The sequence below is a fragment of the Cololabis saira genome, chromosome 3 (genome assembly GCF_033807715.1).
Source record: "Cololabis saira isolate AMF1-May2022 chromosome 3, fColSai1.1, whole genome shotgun sequence".
Classification (NCBI taxonomy): Eukaryota; Metazoa; Chordata; class Actinopteri; order Beloniformes; family Belonidae; genus Cololabis; species Cololabis saira.
In genome coordinates, this window is record NC_084589.1 from 27,579,481 (window position 1) to 27,603,615 (window position 24,135).

The following is a 24,135-nucleotide window of genomic DNA, read 5'->3' on the forward strand; positions in this document are numbered from 1 at the left end:
TCTAATTTTCTGAGACAGTCCTGTATATAGCATCTCAAATGCATTCACATTTTTTTTAGTTTCAGTCTAAGATGAAAATAAAATTATGGAGCCTCATTATTTTTATGTCTATTTTTAACGATCAAAAAAATGTTACACTTGCAGAATAAACATGCTGATATCCATACAGAATTTTTTTTTTTTGAAAGATAAACAATAGAAACAAGTAATAAGTTATAACGGGAGATCAAGACAAAGATTTCTGTCTTGTTTTCAAATCGTGTCAGTCATAATTCATCACACCGTTGAGCCAATAATCGGTCCTCGCTTCAGCGGATGTGTCGGTTTGACGGACGTGACTTTCGTCCAATCAAATCTCTCGTAGCGGACTGGGGGCGGGGCCAGCGCGCAGGGGGCGGGACCTTAGCCACCGTCCATCTTCAGCTACATTACAGTGAACGAGCTTGTCGAAAAGAAAAACACATTTTGGAAGTAAAGAAGACTTTCTGGAATTAGTTTTGGCTGTATTTGAAAAAAGACAAACGAAATCCCACACCCTAGGTAAATGTCGCACACAAGTATAAATCTAGTTGATCGGGTTGACCCAGTTTCCCTTTTTCTTAAATGTGGCAAGCTAAGATGCTAGCTAGCATTTTATGCATTAGCTAGCCTGGCAGTTAGCTACATTAGCTAGCATTTTCCGATTGGGTTTATATCATTTTATACCGCTCCTTTCACCCTGAAAGACCACCACATATAATTCACACTAGTCCCCACAGTAGGGATGCATGAATATGAACCTCACACACCAGCGTGATTCGGGGCGCCTGTTTTGAAACAGTGTGTTATCGTTAACTCTAGCTGGCTAAGTGTGGCTAATAACCACGTTAGTCACATTAGTGCTGCTACAAGCTTGCTCTAGTTTACTAATTATAACCACATGGAGGTGGTCGTGCTCGGGGTTCGAGGGAAAGAGTGAATCCTGCAGCAGCTGTGGTATTTGTGCAGCTCATGTCAACAGCCTGATGGAGTTAACGTCAGTCTCATTTACTCAAACCAGAGTCTCATTCTCACTGTTGGATGGTTTTGTTGTGGTTGAAAAGTTTATTGACACCGTGGTTTGTTTTTCTTAACCATTTGACAGACGGAATGTGGACATTGTCGTAGTTAGAGCCATGGCTGACAAAAGAAAACTTCAAGGTAACAGCTCTGCCTCATGCACTGTTGGCATTTTATTAAAAAAAGAAAAGTTATGAATGACTTTTTTTTTGTGTGTGTTGCAGCACTTTTGAAGCATTTCTTCTTGTCTTTGCAGGTGAGATCGATAGATGTTTGAAAAAAGTAGCCGAAGGTGTGGAACAGTTCGAAGACATTTGGCAAAAGGTAACAGGAGTTTCATTTAGCCAGATTTCATGAGATTCTTTATTGAAAATGTAAAAAATATTGTTTTCTGCATTTCAGCTTCACAATGCAGCCAATGCAAACCAGAAGGAAAAATATGAGGCTGACCTCAAAAAAGAGATTAAAAAACTACAGGTAAAACAAGATAACAATGACTGCGTTTACATGCAGTCAATAACCCTTTTAAAACCCGAATATTGGCAATTACCCGAATTTGCACGGCCATGTAAACACCAATAACCCCTTTGAATAACCCGAATTTGCTCATATTCCGGTTTTTAAAAACCCGACTATGACCCCTGGGTTACTCCTTTTAAAACCCGAATATTCGGTCATGTAAACGCCTAACGGGATACCCCGATCAAACGGAACAGGAATTTGTTTTCTGCGCATGTTTTTTCGCAAGGAATCCTGGTCTTTTGAGTCCAGGAAGTTCTTCTAAACACGGCGAAACGCAAGACCACAACACACTTTTGGAGTGAGGAGGAGACTAATCACTTCATAAATGTAATGAAGGATATGAACATTTCTGCATTTGTAGACGGTAGAAAGTACGGGGATAGCAAGATTTACAAGAAGGTGAGCGAAAAGTTGCGCGAAGCAGCATTTGTTTTGAATACATTCCAGAAGCGGAAATTACGCAAATTGCGTCATCACGTTCTCTGCGCGTCGCTGGTTTGATCGGGATATCCCAAATGATTAATTACCATGTATACAGGGATAACCCTGTTTGCTCAGGCATGTAAACGGAATATTCCGAATTTTTCAGTAACTGGAATATTATCAATAACGTGCATTTTGACTGCATGTAAACGTAGTCAATGACACACTTCTGTTATGAAAGCTCTTTATGGAAAGTGTCGTATTTAAAGTGGACTATGTGTTTGTAATATTCACCTTCCCTTTTTCCCAGCGATTGAGAGATCAGATAAAAACATGGGTGGCCTCCAACGAGATCAAAGACAAAAGGCAGCTAGTTGAGAACCGCAAACTTATAGAGACGGTAGGATTTTTTTAAATGTTTACCTCTTTAAAAAGTTTTGTTGTTTCGTGTCCGTATAGTAGTTTTCTCTTACAGTAAGCTTGACACACATTATCAACAAAAAAAGGAATCTCATACTTGTGAAGGTTAACTACACATCTGTCAACAATTTTCAAATGCATTTATATTATAAAAACACTTACAGTCAGCAACATAGGTTGTGAAACTACAGATCTAAATGGGCTTTTGTGTCATTGTTGTAATAATTTATCTGTCACATAATGCCAAACTAAGGGTTGGAATAGATTGAGTCGGAGCTGATTCTTCTACATATTCTCTGTTACCAGGGCAATCAGTTCTTTGAATATGATTGGTTGCCTGAAAAGTTTTAGCAAAAATGATAAGTGATTTTTGTGAAATCTTCAGTGTATTTATTTATTTCAAAAGACTTTTGTGGCACTATTGGCCTTTATTTGGAAAGTAGGCAGACAGGAAACGTTTAGAGAAAAGGGGGAAGACACGCAGCAAAGAGCGACAGGCCGGGACTCGAACCTGCGCTGCCTGCACGAGGGCAGTAGCCTCTGTCAATGGCACCTGCTCAACCGACTGAGCTATCCAGGGCTCCGTTCAGAGTATTTTTAATGGGAAAGTTTTATGGCAACCACACTAGACATGTGGACCACTCTTAAAACAAGACACATATATCTGTTGTTTTTCCCTCCTCCACAGGTGGTTGCATATCCTCCCTTCACATTTGGAATAATTGATAAGGGACACTGGTTTACAGAGAAAAATGCTAAATGGACACTCAACCTTATGTATAATGTAAAGATTGTTACAGTGAAAATGAGAGTAAACCAGACAGATCTAACCTTCTTGTCTTAGCAAATGGAGCGGTTCAAAGTGGTGGAACGTGAAACAAAAACAAAAGCCTACTCTAAAGAAGGCTTAGGACTTGCTCAGAAAGTGGATCCAGCTCAGAGAGAAAAGGAGGAAACGGGACAGTGGCTAACGGTAAACATCTTCTTACTTTGATGTCTCTTGGCTTGAATCATTTTGATTGTTGGCTTAATTGGAAGCAAAGGAGTTTTGACTTGAGAATGGGGAAAAAAACTAAACTAAAGATGGTCTCATTTCATAAACATCTGTCTTGAATACATTTATATTCTTTAACACACTTTTCTCTTGGCTTCTCCCTCACCTATAGAACACAATAGACACTCTAAATATGCAGGTGGATCAGTTTGAGAGTGAGGTGGAATCTCTTTCTGTCCAAACGCGAAAGAAGAAGGGTGACAAAGACGTAAGTCCTTGCACTGTTTTTTTTGAGGATGTTAATTTCTGCGGTCATTACTGTGTGTTTAGTACAATCTACCAAACTTGATTTAATTACTTACTTGCGTTTGATTTATTTAGAAGCAAGATCGTATTGATGAGCTCAAGCGGTTGATTGAGAGACATAGATTCCACATTCGCATGTTGGAGACAATTTTACGAATGTTGGACAATGACTCTGTGCCCGTGGATGCAATTCAAAAGATCAAGGATGACGTTGAGTACTACATTGATTCTTCTCAAGACCCGGACTTTGAGGAGAATGAATTCTTGTATGATGACTTGGACCTAGAAGACATCCGTGAGTGGGGAATTGCAGAAATGTTTGGGTGTTGCCTTTTATTTGTTCAGATACCTGTTATGTGTAATGTCAAAACATGTTTTCTGTTTTTATCTCACAGCTGCAGCGTTAGTTGCAACTTCTCCATCAGGTCAGGGCAATTTGGAAGATGAGATGTATCTCCACTCTAGCAGCACTCCCACCTCCACAACCTCTTCTTCACCCATACCTCCATCCCCGGCCACTTGTACAGCTGTAAGTTCTTATTTTTGTGTCATCAAAACGTCTGTCAGAGTGTGAAAGGATTACTGGGAAGAAAATGATTATCCTGGCACAATTCTGCACACTTCTAATTAACTGTTCTACAAACCAATTGTGTTGTTATCCACTGGCTGGTGTGCTGAATCAACTTTCAAAAGTGGATTGTCATATCAAGGTATCTCCTCCTATAGGAGAACTCGGAGGACGATAAGAAAAGGGGACGGTCGACAGACAGTGAAGTTAGTCAGGTGAGCGGTTCTTAACTGTGCTGTGTCTGTAGCTGAACTGTTTAGTGCAACACTCTTCACCCTTGGTCCTGGAGAGTCACAGTGGCTGAAGATTTTTGGCCTTTCAGGCACCGAAATGAAACGAGTTGTCTTTGATGGGACCTTGGTTGGAGACTTTTAATGTAATTAATCCTGCATATTTGGGTCTCCAGTAGGGCTGGGCGATATGGACCAAAAGTCATATCTCGATATTTTCTAGCTAAATGGCGATACTCGATATATATCTCGATATTTTTTCTGTGCCTTAATTGGGGTTTCCCCCAAAGCATTATAGCATAGCATCTCTGTTAGCTTCATTTTTTTCTGAGGCAAACCCTTAAAAAAACAGTCAGTTTTAATACAAACCTCGTGCCAAATGTCACACAGGTACCATTATTAACAGAGGTCTGCACAATATCAAAATGTATAAAACAAATTAAATAAAAATAAACTGCCTGCATATATAGAATAAAAATGTTTCTTGAATAAAATAAAACATGCATAACAATTCAATTAAAATACACTGTGCAATTAATACAATGTAGACAGTAACGGGCAGACTTTTCCACTGAGGTTGACAGTTGTGCAAATAACAAAAAATTTGTGCAAATCTCAAATAAAACATTCAAGTCAATTTGTCAGAAAATAAGCTATATCAAAATCATTAAAGGGATTGTGACATGAAAAACACATTTTTCTTGATTTTTTGTGTTTTGTTGGGTGTCTTGACATCAATTACACCCAAAAAACAACGAACTTTTAACATTCAGTGTATTGTGTGCTTTCTGGGATTTTCCGCATAACTATGCAAAAACGGCGCATGTGGTTTGGTGGCGGGCCGTTACGTAACGGCCCGCTAAATCACCGCCCCCTCCACCCAGCTCCCTGTCTCCGCTCCTCTCCAGCGCACCATAAAGGCTGATTTATGGTTCCGCGTTACACCGACGCAGAACCTACGGCGTAGGGTTACGCGGCGACGCGCACCGTACGCTGAACCCTACGGCGTAGGGCTCTGCGTCGATTTAACGCGGAACCATAAATCAGGCTTAACACGGAGCTGTTTAGTGTTTAGAGCCTCTTTTGTTCTAATCACCGGAGGAAAACTGCTAAGAAGACCCGCGGCCACTGACTGGACTTAAGATAAGGTGACACTGCTGCTTGCATGCCTTTATTTTTATGATTGTTTGCTGTGGTTCGCCGTGCATGCTTCGCCTGTCGCTCCCGGCTCTCTCCGACGCCGCTGTGAGCGTATGGCTGGAGGAGGAGGAGGTTTGGAGGAGGAGCGGAGCAATGATTGACAGGAAAGGGGGAAAATGAAGCATTTTTCACGGCGTTAAAAAACACTGTAATAAAAAGCCAGGAATAGAGTACTAGAGTGAATATTTTCTTGTTACACTCTTTTAGACACATTTGAGGGATGTTGGCCAAGACTTTTAATAGTGTTAAAAGCATGTTAAAAATGATGTCACAATACCTTTAAAAAAAAAAATGTAAATTTTTTTTTTTTTTTTTTTAAATCGTTATAAACGATATTGTCTCGTACCATATCGTGTTTGAAAATATATCGATATATATTAAAATCTCGATATATCGCCCAGCCCTAGTCTCCAGTTTGAAGTAAACTTTGGTCCTCATGCTCTCTACACTTTGGTACTTGCCTTCCTGACAGTTTTAACACAGATGTTTTTCTCTAATGCTTTTGTTTTCAGTCACCTGTGAAGAACGGCACCCCATCCTTGTTATCTTCTTTCTCTTCTTCTACCACCTCGGGGTCGTCTTCATCTTCCTCCCTCGTGTCGATGGCGAGTGTCGTTGGAGGCATTCCCGCAGTTCCCACGAGCAGCAGTCTTATAGGAAGCTTCAGCAGCGCAGTGCAACAACATCAGCAGCATCAATCTGTACAACAGCAGCAACAACCTCAGCCATCAAACCCGTTGCAGCAGCCACCTCACACAAAACCCTCTGTCCCGTCAAACACCCCCCCCAGTCCTCCCAGCAACCCGCTTCTCCCAACATCCACTGCGCCCTCTCTCCCTGCTCCCAGTGCACCCAGTTTATCAGCCCTCAACTCTCAGCCCATATCTGTACAAACCTCGGTATCCAGTTTGGGACTTGGACTGGGACTGGATATAAGGAAAGGTGGCCTGACGGGGACCAGCAGTGCCAACCAAATGCCAAGTTTAGGCTTGGGTGGCCATCCCACTCCTTTAAACACCATGGCGGGGCTCATTTCAGGGTCCACACCTGCTCCTTATGCCCAGGCAGCAGCATCGGGAGGCTTGGGTCTGAGCAGCACCACTCAGTCCAGCATTTTAGTGGAGAGCAGCACTTCCATCCCCACCTCTGGCTCCAGTGGAGTCACCACCAACGGGGCCGGGACAGGGCTCGGTTTGCTCGGTTCCAGCCCAGCCCACACCTCACTAAGTGGGAGTATTTTGAGTCTAGTCCCTGGGCAGAATGTGGTTACTGGTGCCTCTCAGGTGCCCCCAAGTTCTGCTAGCAGCACCCCTGGAGTCGTTGGCATGATGGGAGGCAATGGAGGAAATGGTGTGGTAGGAGTAGGAGTGAATGCCGCTCCTGCTAGACCACCAAGTGGACTGAAACAAAATGGAAGCACAAGTAGGTTAACATCTTCTTAAGCCTGAATTATGGTTCTGCGTCAAACCAACGCAGAGCACACGCCGTCACCGAGACGCCGTCGTGAACCTTTCGGACTTCTCCGTCAGTCCATTTCACCGCGGTGCAGTATCCGACTTTTTCCGGTCACAGTGAATCAAAGAGATAAGGACAACTATTGTGCAAAAAAACAAAACAAAAAAAATCACACATACACGAAGAAAAGAGCGCTGAAAGTTCACGACTGCTGCCCTCTCCGTCTGTGTCGGCTCGACGCGTAGTTACAATTTTTGGGAGGTGCACGTCAGTGACGGCGTCGGTGACGGCGTGCGATCTGCGTCGACGCGTACCCCACACCGTAGGCACGGCGTTGTTTTGACGCAGAACCATAACTCAAGCTTTATCACTGCTTGGCTTTTTCATTAAGGTATTTTGATTTAAAGGCATCTTCCAACCTTTTCCTCGCCTACCTTCAGGTTACAGTGCCGTAGTGGCGGAGAGCTCCACAGAATCAGCCCTAAGCACACCGAGCCAGTCACAAAGCAGCCAACCCTCATCACTCAGCTCTTCAGCCAGTCAGCCGTTAAGTCATTTGTTCACTTCACCTGAGTCCTGAAACTCAGTGACTTCTATTTATTTAAGTACTTGTTTGTTTTAATGCCAGTACTTAATTTAGTCTCTGTGTTGTTCTCATGCTACCTGGCACAGGATGGACAATGGCCCCAGCTTAATCAGCTCCATCACATTGCCCCCCAGCTCTCCGTCCCCCTCGTTCTCAGACAGCACACCTGGTGGTGGGAGTCTTCTCAACGGGCCCCATTCTTACACACAGGCCACGGAGGGCCTCAAGGTGAGCCACACCAATGTTAGCTTTAGTTCACACTATGTCTACCAGTTATTACAGTTTTTGGAAGGTGAAGCAGAAGCCTCTCCAACTCGGGGCATAGAGAGTTGTCGTGTGAGATCAGCAAAGTCTGTTTTGAGATAGCGATAAAAAGTCTAGTCCATAATTACACAGTAACAGAACCACCTTTATGATGCTTCATGTTGAAGCGTTTAGGATTCTGCCAGTGTTCAGTATTTGGGTAGTGAGAATTTAAATCTGTATGAGCTTTGGGTTCTTTCCTGTCTTTGCAGGAAAAACACAGGTGGAGAAAATTTAGTTAACGATCGCACAATCCCAGTCAGCAATGATGGTCCATAAGATTGCGCCGGTCTTTTGACAAGCCAGTCTAACTTATATATATATATATATATATATATATATATATATGTATGTATGTATGTATGTGTAATTTATTTATTTATTATTATTTTGAAACTATGAATCACACCTGTCTTATCCTGCTGTGAAAAGTTTTAAAAGCTTCTGCTAACAAGGCAACAGACATATTTGGCAGTTGTTGTGAATCAGGTACTTTCATTAAAAAAAATTCAATTAAAAAGTAAAATAATCCTAAACCATATAAACTCTTGACAGATGGTTGGACGTTTTAGTAACAGTAGGTTTTGTGATTGCTTTAGTGTTACCCAATTCATCACCCTTTTTCTATTAAGGTTTACTTGTTATTTATTTATTTTCTATGTGCTCACATCAACTTGATCTCTTCTTTAGGCTCCGGAGCCTCTCATCACTCTGAAGGCGATGGCTGAGAGAGCAGCAATGGTATCTGGTCTGGACGGAGAGATTCCCAACCTGCATCTAACCGACAGAGGTCGTAATGGTCAGGCAATATTTACACACCTTTTATAGCATGCAGTTATACGCAAAACGTTCTGTATTAGGAAGCATGCTGACTTAATAATATCATTATATTAGGAATGCATGGGTTCCAATTCTTTATACAGAAAATACTTACCTGCTCATCAGATGTAGCTTTAATATCAGTTAGCTAGGTGACAGAATTTTTCTTTCCTTTTATTGGTCAGTTGTGAAGTAAAGCTGCTAGCCACGTCTGTGAGTTTATTGTGTAACGTTTGCACTCTTACTTATTTTATTTTCTGTAGATATTTTCTCTGGTTCATCGGCAGCGCCTGGCACACCCGCCACCCCTCAGCCGTCCGTGTCAGAGGTCAGCATCCCACCCTCACTCGGGGTCTGTCCATTGGGCCCAACCCCTCTCCCGAAAGACCAGCTTTACCAGCAGGCAATGCAAGAGTCTGCATGGACACACATGCCACACCCCTCCGACTCTGAGAGGATCAGGTAAAAGTTTCCCCCTTTTTTAACCGTCAGAGATGTGGAAGCCTTGCATCCCCTTGTATGGCTTGAACAAAAATAGCAGTGCTTAATGTGTTTCACAGTGGTTTTATGATTATGCTTTGACTGTAACTTTGATCATTTCTAGCAAGAGTACTGGAATAATTGTTGGTATAAACATGGCACTTTGGGGGGGGGGGGAAAATAAATTGATTACGTTGCATGCACCGACTGAATCTGCATTAATAAACCATCAACTTATAATATTCCTTATTGTAATTTTGACCATAACTCTAATTAAAGAAAGAAAAAGAATAAAACAAAATAAAAGTTGATCAGCAGTACAGTAGCATAGTGGGTAGCACTATTGCCTCACAGCAAAAAGGTTCCTGGTTCGACCCACGGGCCCAGAAGTTCCTCTGTGTGGAATTTGCATGTTCTCCTCGTGCTTGTGTAGGTTTTGTCTGGGTACTTCAGATTCTTCCCACAGTCCAAAAACGTGTATGTTGGATTGATTGATTGATGGTTCTGCATTGCCCGTACCTGCAAGTGTGAGCGTGTATAGTTGTTTCTATGCATGTGGCCCTATGATGGACTGGCAGCCTGTCCAGGAAGCCTTTTGTTATAATGCTCTGGGTCCAGCAGATCCCTGTGCAGGATTATGCAGGTGTGGAGGATGGATTGAAGTTGATGAGACAAATGAGAGTAGCAGCCACAGGTAATGGGATAGAGCACACTACAAGCTGCTTCTCCTATCCCAACCTGCAATACAACGAGGCATATCTTCACAGTATCTAAACAGTTTATACTTCATTCTTCTCCAAAAACTGCTAGCCTATGTGCTTTCATTAAGATATCCGGGTAGTTTGATTTTTGCCCATCGTCCACAGTGTATTGGTCCCAAAGATGCTCAGAGGGACACCAATACTGTTTCAGAAAGGGGGTTTTAACAAATATAGTACACCTCTTTAAAAGTTACGTTATTTACATTTGAGCCATTTTTCAAAGCTGTACTTGTTCAGTAGGAACAGTTGGATTTGAGTCGTAAAACAAAACAAAAGTCTGGGAATTTGTGCGGCGGACGAAAGCTAGTTCAGGCCGTAGTATTTTCTTTCTCATCGAATAAATGTATTGAGCATGTTACCTGATGCACTTCTCTTGAGAGCAGAGGTTTTAAGGTCTCAGTGGGATCACGCTACACAACTGATCAAAGAAAGGCCAGACACCAGAATTTTTATTTTATTTATTTTTTTACTCCACGTTTGACTGGTCTTTATAAAGCAGTTATAGCTACTATTAGGGCTGGGCGATATGGACCAAAAGTCATATCAATATTTTCTAGCTGAATGGCGATACTCGATATATATCTCGATATTTTTTCTGTGCCTTAATTGGGGTTTCCCCCAAAGCATTATAGCATAGCATCTCTGTTAGCTTCATTTTTTTCTGAGGCAAACCCTTAAAAAAACAGTCAGTTTTAATACAAAGCCTCGTGCCAAATGTCACACAGGTACCTTTATTAACAGAGGTCTGCACAATATCAAAATGTATAAAACAAATGAAATAAAAATAAACTGCCTGCATATATAGAATAAAAATGCTTCTTGAATAAAATAAAACAAATATCCCTTTCCTGCATAACAATTAAATTAAAATACCCTGTGCAATTAATACAATGTAAACAATAACAGGCACTTTTCCACTGAGGTTGACAGTTGTGCAAATAACAAAACATTTGTGCAAATCTCAAATAAAACATTCAAGTCAATTTGTCACAAAATGCTATATCAAAATCCTAAAAATTTTTATTTAATAATCAATATAAACGATATTGTCTCGTACCATATCGCGTTTGAAAATATATCGATATATATATTAAAATCTCGACATATCGCCCAGCCCTAGCTACTATGTAAAAAATGTTTATTTACTCACTTCCCCAGAGATAAGATAATTTGTCCTTAATATAACACTATGACCTAAGGTGAAGCACATCTGTTTTGTTGAACTAGTTGTTAAAGAGAGCTAACAGTTTAAATTTCATTTTTCGTTTCCTATTTTAACTCTGTTATGAATATTGCATGCCAGAAACATCAAGGTATCATGGATGATTCTGCCATAATTCAACAAACTGAGTTCGAGCGGCTGATTACCATGCTCTCTGCAATGTTTGCTGCATTTATCATTCCTCTGTTCCCTCTGTCTGTATCTGAATCTCGACGGTTGTAGTTGGCAATATGCTCCTTTCTGACCAATTCAATTCCTAGAAAATATTTTGCATCCTAAATATTTGATCTGATCTGATTCTGAGGCAGTCATGTGGTTGGTGAATCCTGTTGGAACGACATGTCTCCCATCGGGGGCATTTGTAACTTCCAAAATGTGTCTACTATGTGAAAATGTGGGTTACAGTTTTGTGGTATAAAACTGGCCTAATATGTCCCTGTTTTTTTTTTTTTTTTTTTATGTCAATGTTAACAAAATACAGGATTTGTCCAGGGAAAAAAAACTGGAGTTGGTCAGTGTTTTAACATTTGGTGGACCTCGGTTTTTTTTTCACAAGGCAATACCTGATGAGGAATCCCTGCCCCACGTTGCCCTACCACCATCAGGTACCGCCACATCACTCTGACTCCATAGAGTTCTACCAGAGACTGTCCACAGAAACTCTCTTCTTCATCTTCTACTACCTGGAGGTAACTGTGTGCCCTGTAACTTAGAAGTTAGTTTTCCTTTTCTGTCCGTTCTACATGTGAGTTCAATGATGTCGTTGCAACTCTGTGTTAGGGAACCAAGGCTCAGTATCTGTCTGCAAAGGCGCTAAAAAAGCAGTCGTGGAGGTTTCACACCAAGTACATGATGTGGTTCCAGAGGCACGAGGAGCCCAAGACTATCACTGATGAGTTTGAACAGGTGCAGTTTCAACACATTCTTTTCCTGTGACATCATTGCCGGCTCGTGGTCTGTTTTATTGATGGTGATTTCCAACCTGCTGTCCCTTCAGGGCACTTACATTTACTTTGACTACGAGAAATGGGGCCAGAGGAAGAAGGAGGGGTTCACCTTTGAGTACAGGTACCTGGAAGACCGAGACCTGCAGTGACACATAAGAGGGACGTAAAAGGACAAAGACAAAACGTGCTGCTGTTGACATTCCGAGACTGAACTCCAAACTGTGGATAGAGATTGTGATGTGTAGTAGAAACCCTCTCCTGAAATGGAGACTGGTGTCTGTATAGGCTGCATCTCAATGTGAAGCCCTTGCTCCCCGTGTAGTGCTTTGCTTTTGACAAAAACGCCCCATGGGTCTGATCAAATGCACCGCGTTGCACGAGCTGGGAGGGCTCTCCTTGGAGATCTGCGTTTGTGCCTGTCTGTGTGCACACTCAGTATGTGGCATTAGGAAAGCCTATCCCATGCATGTTTCTCATTTTTTGTTTTCTTTTTCCGTTTCAACATGATTCTCTGTACCACCTACCCAACATGAGCCTGGAAGCCTTTTGACTTGACACAAAGCAAACCTTGGATTTAATTGTTAAGCTGCCCATCTTGTATTTACTGTAATTTGGTGGTTTAGAAAGGGGACGTACAGTGGACATTTAGTTAAGGAGTGTAGGAATGGCTTCTTTTAAGATCTTACGATGCCTGTTAAATATGGTCACTATTGAAGATAGTGAGCAGTTATCAATAAATTTTATTGATATTGTCTTGGTCGATTAAAACATGATTGAGAGTGACCACAGGGCCTCTCCCTGTGACAGGGAAAGAGTCCTTATTGGACATGGATTAAATTGCTATGCAATTGAACTGGTCTCTGACTCCCTCTCTTTACAAATAAATGTTTTTAAGTTAAACTGTCAAAGATATTATGGCGCCTTCATGTTTGTGACTACTTGATAAAACTTGTAGAGTAAATTTTAATATTAGGATGTGAGACATTGTCTACTTAATATTTGAGTGTTAAGGAATTCAAGGACTCATTGAAGAATTCTCATCACCCTCAATGCAAAAAGGCCATACAGTGTAGTGAATGTAGCTATATCCAAGTCATCGCTTAATTCAACACACACAACATTGCACAATATGGTTTCAGTTAGGTCAGCTTCCCACCTTTTTCTGTTGGAATCCACTGTGTTCAATTTACCACCTGATATTTAGGTGAAACCCCTATACAGTGAATGTGCACTGACAACTGTTTACATGTAGAGTTTAAACATAGAAATGCTACAACTCTGGTGGTAGATTTAACTCGAGGGGGTTGAGTATGAAATGTTCATCTGCTGTGGTTTCTCATGTCTTGCCCGGAGTAAGAGTTGGTCTGAAAATATGGTGGGAGGGGCATACTCTACTTTATCTGGCAGTCTGAATGGTCAGTGTTAAACTGAATCTTGATTTTTCTTTTTTTTAAGTTTTTTTTTTTTTTTCCCCCCATTCAAGCAACCATGAAAACTCTAGATCTGTATTGCAGTTGATATTGTGTGTGATTAGTTTTCAGAATTTTTCTGGGGGGAGGGATGATGAGGAAAAAAAAATGTTACATGCAGCAAAGTTCTGAGATCTGCCTTTTATAGATTCTATTTTTTGGGGCTTTCAGGGTTTACAGACAGGGAAGGCCAGTTAAGAAATTGCTAAAAATGTGAATTTCAAGACATTTACAATTTCTCATCACAGTTCTGCATGGGAGATGTCATAACATGGGGTTATGAAAGGATTGTAAAAATTTCAATAAATACTTTTAAGAAATTACACATCAATGTGTGGTGTAAAGTCCTGTCATTCCTACATGGAAGAAGGATTCACTCAGTTTTACACAAGCCTGGCTTCATTTCATTTTGGCAATGATGGCCAACCTTAAGCCAGATCTGATGTTTAAACAAGAAAATTGTCTATATATATATATATATATATATATATATATATATATACACACACACACACACACACACACAGTCAGTCCGGAAAGTATTCAGAACGCTTCACTTTTCCCACATTCTTTTATGTTACAGCCCTATTGATAATAGGAATAAATTCATTTTTTTTCTCAGAATTCTACACAAAACACCCCATAATGACAACATGAAAGAAGTTTTGATGCGACTTTTGTAAATTTATTAAAAATAACAAGAAATCATATGAGCATAAGTATTCATAACGTTTGCTTAATACTTTGTAGAAGCTCCTCTGGCAGCAATTACAGCCTCAAGTCTTTTTGAATAGGTTGCACTCTGGATCAGGTTTTCATCCAAGATGTCTCTGTACATGGCTGCATTCATCTTTCCCTCAATCCTGACTAGTCGCCCAGGTCCTGCTGATGAAAAACACCCCCATAGCATGATGCTGCCACCACCATGCTTCACTGTAGGGATGGTGTTCTCCAGGTGATGAGCGGTGACTGGTCTCCTCCAAACACCACGCATGGAATTCATGCCAAATAGTTCAATCTTTGTCTCATCAGACCAGAGGATTTTTTTTCTCATGGTCTGAGAATCCTCCAGGTGCCTTTTGGCAAACTCCAGTTGGGCTGCCATGTGCTTTTTAGTAAGGAGGGGCTTGCGCCTGGCCACTCTACCATACAAGCCTGATTGGTGGATTGCTGCAGAGATGGTTTTCTTGAAGTTTCTCCTCTCTCCACAGAGGAACGCTGGAGTTCTGACAGAGTGACTGTCGGGTCCTTGGTCACCTCTCTGACTAAAGCCCTTCTCCCCCGATTGCTCAGCTTAGGCGGGCGGCCAGCTCTAGGGAGATTCCTGGTGGTTCCAAACTTCTTCCATTTAAGGATGATGCAGGCCACAGTGCTCACTGGGACCTTCAAAGCAGCAGACATTTTTCTGTACCCTTCCCCAGATTTGTGCCTCGAAACAATCCTGTTTCGGAGGTCTGAAGACAATTCTTTTGACTTCATGTTTGGTTTGTGTTGCAACATGCACTGCCAACTGTGAGAGCTTATATAGACAGGTGTGTGTCTTTCCAAATCAAGTCCAATCAACTGAATTCACCACAGGTGGACTCCGATTAAGCTGTAGAAACAACTTGAGAGAGATCAGTGGAAACAGAATGAACCAGAGCTCAATTTTGAGCTTCATGGCAAACGTTCTGAATACTTATGCACAGGTGACATTTATAGTTTATTTTTTTATAAATTTACAAAAATCATAAAACTTGTTTTCATGTTGTCATTATGGGGTGTTTTTTATGTAGAATTCTAAGAAAAAAAATGAATTTATTCCTATTATCAATAGGGCTGTAACATAAAAGAATGTGGGAAAATTGAAGCGTTCTGAATACTTTCTGGACTGACTGTGTGTGTATGTATATATATATATATATATATATATATATATATATATATATATATATATACACATACAGACCCTTTCCAAAAAAATCATAGAAAAGTTGTTTAATTTCTATAATTCCATTCAAAACAAACTGTTATAGATTAAAGGTCCACAATTGAAACAAGTTCAAGTATTTGTTTATTTTTACATAATTTGGGCTCCCAGCTCATAAAACCCACAAAAACAGGAATTCAAAAAATTTGAATAATGTGAAGAAATCATTTACTTCTGTTTTTGCATGAAAAAAAAAATTAGTATCACATCAAATGAAACAAAGTATGGTACTTTAGAAATGTGTTGGGATACATGCGACGTGGCATTACCTGGGAGTTATGGAAGACCAGATTTCCATGATGCTTACTGTCAGCTCTTCTTTGTTGGTGCCCCTCTTTTTCCTTGTGAGAATACCCCATAGATACTCAATGGGTTTAGGTCCTACAGGTGTGATGGCATGGACATCAAACCAGGTTCTGATGCTTCTGGCAGTATGGGTTCCTCAGGTCAAGCCACTTCTGAACCAACATAGGAAGCGTCTCAACTGGGCCAAGGAGAAGAAGCACTGGACTGTTGGCCAGTGGTCCGAAGTCCTCTTTTCCGATGAAAGGAAAGTGTGCCTTTCATTCAGGAATCAAGATTCAAGGGTTTGGAAGATGAGTGAGGAGCAGAACCCAAGCTGCTTGAGGTCCAGTGTGTCAGTCATGATTTGGGGTGAAATGTCTGGTGCAGGTGTTGGTAAACTGTTTACTTAACTCCAAGGTCACCACAACAGTCTACCAGAATGTTTTTAAGGACTTCATGGTTTCTTCTGCTGAGGATCTGTATCTAAACCCCATTGAGTATCTAGAGGAAAATTAGGGGCAAGCATCACTGAAATCTGGGCTTCCAGGTAATGCCACAGACTGATTGCCTCAATGCCACGTCGCATTGATGCAATGATTAAGGCAAAGGGATTCCCAAATAAGTAATGATTGACGTATCGTTTCTGAAGTACCATATTTTCATTGGATTTGATGTGATCCTAATTTCCTTTTTTTCCCCTGCAAAAAACTGAGAAGTAAATGTTGATTTCTTCACAGTATTCCTTTTTTTTGAATTCCTGTTTTCATGGGTTTTATGAGCTGGAAGCCCAAATTATGTAAAAATAAACAAATACTTGAACTTGTTCAAATTGTGGGCACTGAATCTATAAAAGCTTAACTTTTTGAAAGGAATTCTGGGAATGAAATAATTTTTCCATGATATTCAAATTCCTTTGATAGGGTCTGGTTATGTATCAATCAATGAATGAAGACAACCTATAGACACTGGAGATTTTACATTTTAATAAAAAGGGAGAAACAAAAACAAAACAAATTCAGGTTAAGCAGACAACAATTTAAAACGTAGCATCATCGTTTATGCTGAGTGCAGCCGTCTGTGCAGGATTACAGCGAGTTCACTTGGTCTCCTTCTTGACTTTAACGAACTCTGCCATATTAGAGAAATATTTCTGGTTGGCTTCAGCCACCTTCTTCTCTGCAGCCTGCGGGTTAACTATCTCCAGTCCCTAGAGACAAGAGGAGAATGATCAAGTTGAAATGAAGTCGTGCACAGCTCAAAGCAGATGTTCACATGGAACGTGCTTTTTACCTGGAGAGGAGTGAAGGCTACACTGGAGCTGGTTCCGGAGGAGCGATCTCTGACTGTGGACTTTCCTCCAAATGACATGCTCTGCTTCTGCAATGTCCTCTGTTGAGATGGTGAAAAAGAAGCAATTCATTACAGATGAATCGCTAAAATGCAATCCAGAGCAATGCACTCAGGACAGCAGTAGAGAAAGTCGTCAGTGTTTACCTGAAGGGATTTGGAGATCCTGGCCTTGGTGGCCTCGTTGACCTGAGCCTGCCTGACTCTCCCACTGCCGCTCTTCCCCAGCTGACCCAGACTGAAGCCCAGATCCTCTTGATAGGCGTCATCTTCAATCTGCAACAGCACACCAGAATTAAGCTACTTCTCAAACCAGACAGGGCTATATACATGTATGACACAGGTGGAGCTGCAGGCTGTTGTCAATACAATGATGTCTAGACCAAGATAAATGGTGCATGAGGCAATTTTTTATTTAAAGGTTTAACACAAGTGATAACTTTTGCAATAACATAGCAGGGAAGGAAATACATTAATTAATTGCTGTAAGTTTATATTAATGCTTTATTATCCCCAACAAGGTTTTCTTTGAGGTAAGTGCTTCTTAACTTCTTTAAAATAATAGAAATATTGAAAGATGGGAATAGCAGTCACACTGAATAGTTTACTAGAGTTCCCTTCATGAATTATTTCAAAAATAAATATCACTAAGTTTTTTTTAATGCCAATTATTGTAAAAGCAGAAAACAATGCTGGAAGTTATCCCACTCAGTACTTTGAGTGCTCTGTATTTGATGTAGAAGCCAGATATGATCAGAACTTGACTCCAGCAATTATCAGACTTAAAGAAATGGTTAAATAGTGTCCAGCTCTGTCAAAAACTAAAACTCGGTCATTAAGTGCTTTCATATTTTTGCCCTCTGCAGGCACCTAACTGTCTTGTTCCTTTTTTGAAAAATGTCATCCTTGTTTTAACTGTGCAATGATTATCTTCATTATAGTATCAAATATAAATTATTTAATTGTGTGATATAAAAAAATTTTAATTCCATCTACACCAATTTCATTTTTGCAATTTTAGAGTGACTGCAAAGCTCGTTAAGAGAGCATGGGTGGAAAAACTGCCATTTAGCCAAGTGTGGCATGGTCACAGAAATGCTTATTATGTACCGTTCTTGTAAGTTAGAAGATCTAACAGCCAAATAACCAGTAAATAATAACAAGTGTGAAATATAATGCTGCATGAAAATGACAATGCATTAAAAAATAAATCTAAAAATAGAGATGAGAAAATATCCGCAAACCTCTGCAAAGGTCATTCTGTTGGCATGTTTCCTGATCTCCGTCAGCCCCAGACGCTCCTTCATCTTTCGGTATCTGGAAGAAAACACGAGTGCAGTGGTGAGCTACCGTATTTATACAATTTTCTTAATTTTGGTGAGCAAGTTATATAAGCTGCTTTTGTTCCATCTTCCTGTACTTTGTTTTTGCTGAAACCTTTCTCATGGTTGACCAGTTAAGTCTAAGTTACTTTTCTTCTAAGAGTCATCTCGACATAATTGAAATGGCAAAACATACATTTGTACTTGTAAAATCTCAGTCATTTCATCTACGTTCATGTTAACCCATTAAGGCCATCTGTAGATGGAGATGCTCCATTTGTAGATCTACATTGGCATTTGAATGCTTGGGTCATTCAAACCTACTGTAGCCTTTTCAGAGAAAAGAAAGCTTTTTCAAATAAAATTAGAACCCCTTTCACCACAACACACACACAAAATGTTGTAAACCAAATCTACTGTTATGAGCATTTAGCCCTGGCCTCAGTACAGAGTGTTCAGACTGATACTTTGTCCCTAAATGATTAGCTCTGATGTTACAATGATCTGTTTATCAGAAGCGCAACAATGAATGCTTTAAAATTATTATGCATCCTTTGTTCTGTGTCATTTCTGCATCGAGACGCCTGAAGTTTGTTTTGACCCATTTGCATGCAACTGCTTAATTAAATCTACTGAAATCTGGCTCATCTCTCAAGTCTTATTCTTGGTAACTTAGATACACTGGGTTTCAATCTGGAGAGTCACCTAGTGGGAAAAACATATACAGGGGTATCAATAGGTTTTTCCACCACACACACAATCTGGGCAGGTTAAACAAAAATCCCTTTGCTGGACAAGAAACATTAAATAGTTAAATTGAGTACCTCCTTCCTCCTCTCTTCTTCCTCTGTCCATCTAGTGGGGCTGGCAGAGGCTTGACCGTCTTCACAGGCGGCGGCTCCTGCCATTTATCAAACTTCCTTTCTATCTCTTCCTTTAGGTCATAGCCAACCTGCAGAAATTATTTTACACTTAGACACAGACATATGCTTCTGCTTGGTTGTGAGGATATTTTAATGAATTTTTATAGCACTTTTCCCAAACATGTTTTAAAAGAAGGGATACGGTGATCTTGGTCAAATAATTTGAGTTAATATATTAATTTCTTCAATATAGTCACCTTTCCATCTGAACTCTCATGGAAACTGTCCACTCGAGATGCCAGAGTGCATTTAGCCGATACCAGACGAGCTGCCTTCCTCCTGAGATCCTGATGTAAAAAAAAGAAGAAGAAAAAAAACTTGAATGATCTTCCTTAAGTATCAAGCTTTAGTTTTAAGGGAAAATGCTTTCCATCATTCTTTATGCGAATATTTACTCACAGGTGGCAATGACTGAACAACATCACAGTGGTAGATGAAGCCAGTGTGGGGAAGTAGGGAGGTGCTGCTGAAGCCAGAGAGGGTTCTCCTTTGAGCTCCCAGCAGCATCAGATTACAGGCTGGCATCTTTGAGAGGTTAGTGAGGCCACCAGCAATACCTGCAGCAATAGAGAGCGACGATCAGCAACAAATAAAACTGTGTTTGTAAATGAGCAGATCCTCAGGTCCTCTCACCCATGATCTTTGCAGCAGTTGATGCTCCGACTATGATGGACAGGTTCGGGGCTATGAAGGACATCCTGGATTCTACATATTCATAAATCTTGTGTTTAGACGTGTTCAGCTCCAGGGCCATGTCACAGGCATCCTCAAGCTGCTTCAGTTCCTCCTCATTTAGCAATGTCCTAAACACCACAACAGTGCAAAACAAACAAGTTTAACTGACAATCGTAACAATCACAGATTTACCTGAAAACCACAAGAATGTTGTTCTGCAAATGATCATTAAATCATATTAAAGTATCAAGGACTTCAACAAACTCACCCTTGTGTAGTTGATGCTGTAACACTGACGACCATAATAGTGGCATTGGTCAGGATTTGCTGCAGCGTTTCATTGTTTTTACATTTCTCCAGATTGTTTCCCAATTCCTTAGTAGGGATTACAAAAATTAGATACAACATAATGCAAGAAAATATTCTCAGAAATGAGGAGATCTATTCCCATTTTTTAAACCATGTTATAAAGTTCTTTGCTTTCCTACATTACTTCAGTCATCTTAATTTCTCACACTCACACACACACAAAGGAACATAAACTGCAGAGATCTTAATCCAGCAAACATTAATAACTTAAAATAATTTTTTTCTAATGTCCAAGGATATTTTTGCTCTTAAATTCAAGTAAGAATTTCCACTGACCTTAACTGTGCGGATATAATCTAAGGAATCTGGCACCAGTGACTCGAGCTCTGGGAACCTCTTGGAGTATTTGTCCCTCGTAAACTTGTGAATGATATCTGAAAACACAGATATGTGAGAAAGCTCCACTTTTACAAGTGTAGAAATCATCACAGTTTTAAACACTATGTTTTACCAAACAGAAAACCCGACTCACTGAGCTCATTGTCGATCTCCACCGTGAGGTTATTGGCCGCTACAATCAGCCTGTATTCTGGGTCGGACTCGACTGGGCCTGAGACTAAAAGGAAACGGGAATCAACAATTATTTCCTGAAAACACAGGGTTATCTTATGATTTAAACACTTTGAAGGAACTTCAGAAAACATCTTAGAAAAATAAAATGAAACATTCAAACACAAAGGAATGATAAATTGCAAGTGATAAAGATTTGAAAGGAGTTTCTCACCATCTGAATTCTTGCGTTGCTTTCCTATATATAATGCAATTTTGTCTGTGATTTCTGAAAACTGAAAATAAAATGAGTAAAATCATACGACTGATCAGACCAGGGTTCGTTATTACATACAGACATGGGCTGGAGGAGGTGAACCCCCCCCAACATTTATCCAAAATTAAATAATTAAATTAAATAAACAAGTCGTGCATGACTGAGTGAGAAAGTGGGGAGGCAAGTCTTTCTTTTAATATGATTTCACATCAAAAGGTAACAGCTTAAAAAAAATAATGTTTGCAACGAGGTTTAGAGAGTTTGCATGCCTAGGAATGGGGAAATAAATGTCAGTGTGCATCTATGATATAAAACACATGCATGAAGACACGCACACACCGCCTATGTGAACATCAACACTGGAAAGAAAAATACAGAAAAAAAAAAGAAGAAGAAATCTGGATCTTGAAATTTAGGTTTTTGCTAAATGCTCATTCAATTATTCAATTTAACAAAAAAATATCCAGCTTCAAGTTCCTGGGTCGGCAACTGCGGTGAACCACTGTGGCCCCCTGAGCAGCAAGCGCCTTAACCTATGTAACTAGTGATGTGTTAAAAGCAGGAGACAAATTTTGGTTTGGTTCGTGAGAAATTCACTTACAAAATAAAGATTACTATAAACATTCTACATATTGTAGAGAGTAAATTGGCTATAACTTTTTTTTTTATCTACATTTAGAGCTGTAATCACTATCGTGCATTTGTGTGTAACCAAGCACGTTACATCATCAGAATCCCATACCAGCCAACGTCTATTTGCAAATACCACTTTATATGACTTAAAGAAAAATACAGAAATAAAAATAATAAATAAATAAAAAACACATACCTGTTTGCTATTGCGGAGTTTGGCAATGGATGCAACACTCTCAGCTTTACTGTAATCCACCTCCATCTCCTCTGGAATGTCTTCCAGGCCTCTATCCATCCTTCCCTGAGTTGCTTCTCCATCACTCTCTCCCTCCTCTCCGTCTGGATACAGATCATCCTCCCCCTCATCTCCAGCCTCCTCCAAGTCAGCCAGGAGCTCATCCGCCAGAGACATCTGCAAACAGAGTCAAACTTGAATCTTCCACAACGCAATTTGGACTGGTTACTTAAACACACAAACATTTCCTCCAGAAACCCTCACACTTTCTGCATAAAAAACTTCAGTGAAAAAGTCACAAAAAATGTTTATTTGTATAGCACGGTAATTCAAAGTGCTTTACATCAACATTAAAAGCAGCAAAACACAATTAAACAGTAAATAACACATTATAATAAAAGGAGGTAAAATAATAAAAAGCACAAGTTGTAAAAAGTAAAGGCAGTAGAGTACAGCGGGTAAGTATTTAATTTAAGAGTACGCTTCAGTAAACAGTAATGTTTTTAGTCCTGATTTGAAGGAGCTGACAGTTGAGCAGACCTCAACTACAGGAAGTTTCACATCCAGAAACAGTTGTTCATTTATTCTGGCTTTGCTCTCATTCGAAAAAACTATGGGCAGATATTAGCAAATTTATTATTGACTCTTTCACTATAGATTTTAATTTACTTTGGGAAAATGTTGTTTTTGGTTTCCATTGTTACCCCAAGAAAGAACGAAATTGTTACTTTTTGATAAATCTGTTTTTATTTCTTGCCAAATTTCATATTCATAAGACTACATTTTCAAAGAAAACCCCTTGCTTTTATGTTTTCCAGAAAGAAATGGAACTTTACTTCAACAGGGTTTATACAGCAATCCTTATGTTAAATTTAATACCAATTTAATACCTTTTTCACTACCTTCAGATTGTGACAACATTAAGTGTTAATCACGGATCTTTTATAATACAGATTTTGACCTATAGAACACTATACAGAACAGATTTATAGACTCATTGATGTTGACCAGATGTTTCACATTTATTTCACTTTGTGAATGAATATAAAATAGACTGCTTAAAATGTAAAAGGTAAAAAATAATACCAATTTAAAAAAAAAAATACCTCTGACAGTGAATTTAACACTTTTAATGGCCTTAAATTTGGCCATTTTCGTTTATCACTTTTTAATACTTTTTAAAACCCTGCGGAAACCCTGTTAAAACTAATCACTAAATCAACAAATGAAAAGGCTATTAAAACCATAGACTTGTGAAATATGTATAATCTTCTTGAATAACGAACATCACCCCTGGCACATGTTCTGTATTCTATTTGTATACTGTTCCTGTATACTATTCTGTGATAATTCTTTTAAATATTTATTTTTATTTTTTTTTTTTTTTAAAGAAGGTATCGTGCTTAACCCTTAAACGATGATTAAATGAAATACGCTATTAGTATTTTTTTTTTTTTTTAATGGAAACAAGAAAGAAACTATTTTGGAGAGAAATGTATCAATAATTGTGATTTGACCGGTTGTAACGTTGTTAGCTAGCTAGCATTAGCAAACGTTTGTTGAGCGTCACCGGAATCTTTATTTCAAACGTTAACTTACCTTGGAGATTGAATCCCAGACAACTAAACAAAAGTAGGGAAAAGGGAAACTCCAAAAACCTCGAGGGTTTTTTCTCCACGCAGACCTTTTGAGGCTCCTGCTCTCTTCTGTTTACAGCTGCGACTCAAGTCGTGGTTCTGCTGGTCGCACAGGAAATACGCCAGGAGCCTCGCAAGGCTTTCTGGGAAATGTAGTTGACACGTAACACAAATCCTGCCACTAACTGTAGGCAGAGCAGTGGATAAAACACTTTATACACTGCTCTGGCC

The 24,135-nt window shown here is 39.8% G+C and overlaps 2 protein-coding genes across 5 annotated transcripts; one reads left to right on the forward strand and one right to left on the reverse strand.

Annotated features, from left to right (window-relative positions):
• The first annotated feature begins 396 nt into the window (after positions 1–396).
• cnot3a (CCR4-NOT transcription complex, subunit 3a) lies at positions 397–14,066 on the forward strand. Of its 4 annotated transcripts, none has more exons than XM_061716962.1 (18): positions 397–540; positions 1,124–1,179; positions 1,295–1,362; positions 1,441–1,515; positions 2,294–2,383; positions 3,248–3,376; positions 3,570–3,665; positions 3,779–3,998; positions 4,099–4,232; positions 4,430–4,486; positions 6,214–7,123; positions 7,597–7,702; positions 7,829–7,970; positions 8,736–8,844; positions 9,128–9,326; positions 11,884–12,016; positions 12,108–12,233; positions 12,325–14,066. In XM_061716962.1, the coding sequence occupies exons 2-18, from the start codon at positions 1,155–1,157 to the stop codon at positions 12,421–12,423; spliced, it is 2,718 nt and encodes a 905-aa protein (XP_061572946.1). In that variant the 5' UTR covers positions 397–540; positions 1,124–1,154; the 3' UTR covers positions 12,424–14,066. The 4 variants fall into 4 exon arrangements, with proteins under 4 accessions (XP_061572946.1, XP_061572947.1, XP_061572944.1 ...); XM_061716963.1 differs by having other exon boundaries at positions 8,736–8,835; XM_061716960.1 differs by having other exon boundaries at positions 1,295–1,361; positions 1,425–1,515.
• Positions 14,067–16,958: 2,892 nt separating this feature from the next.
• prpf31 (PRP31 pre-mRNA processing factor 31 homolog (yeast)) lies at positions 16,959–24,006 on the reverse strand. Its single transcript, XM_061718411.1, has 14 exons — positions 23,867–24,006; positions 22,229–22,444; positions 21,358–21,418; positions 21,106–21,189; positions 20,910–21,007; positions 20,533–20,639; positions 20,223–20,392; positions 19,989–20,146; positions 19,787–19,876; positions 19,491–19,618; positions 18,589–18,661; positions 17,492–17,620; positions 17,288–17,386; positions 16,959–17,204 (listed from the first exon to the last, which is right to left on the reverse strand). The coding sequence occupies exons 2-14, from the start codon at positions 22,442–22,444 to the stop codon at positions 17,094–17,096; spliced, it is 1,524 nt and encodes a 507-aa protein (XP_061574395.1). The 5' UTR covers positions 23,867–24,006; the 3' UTR covers positions 16,959–17,093.
• Between the last annotated feature and the right edge of the window lie 129 nt (positions 24,007–24,135).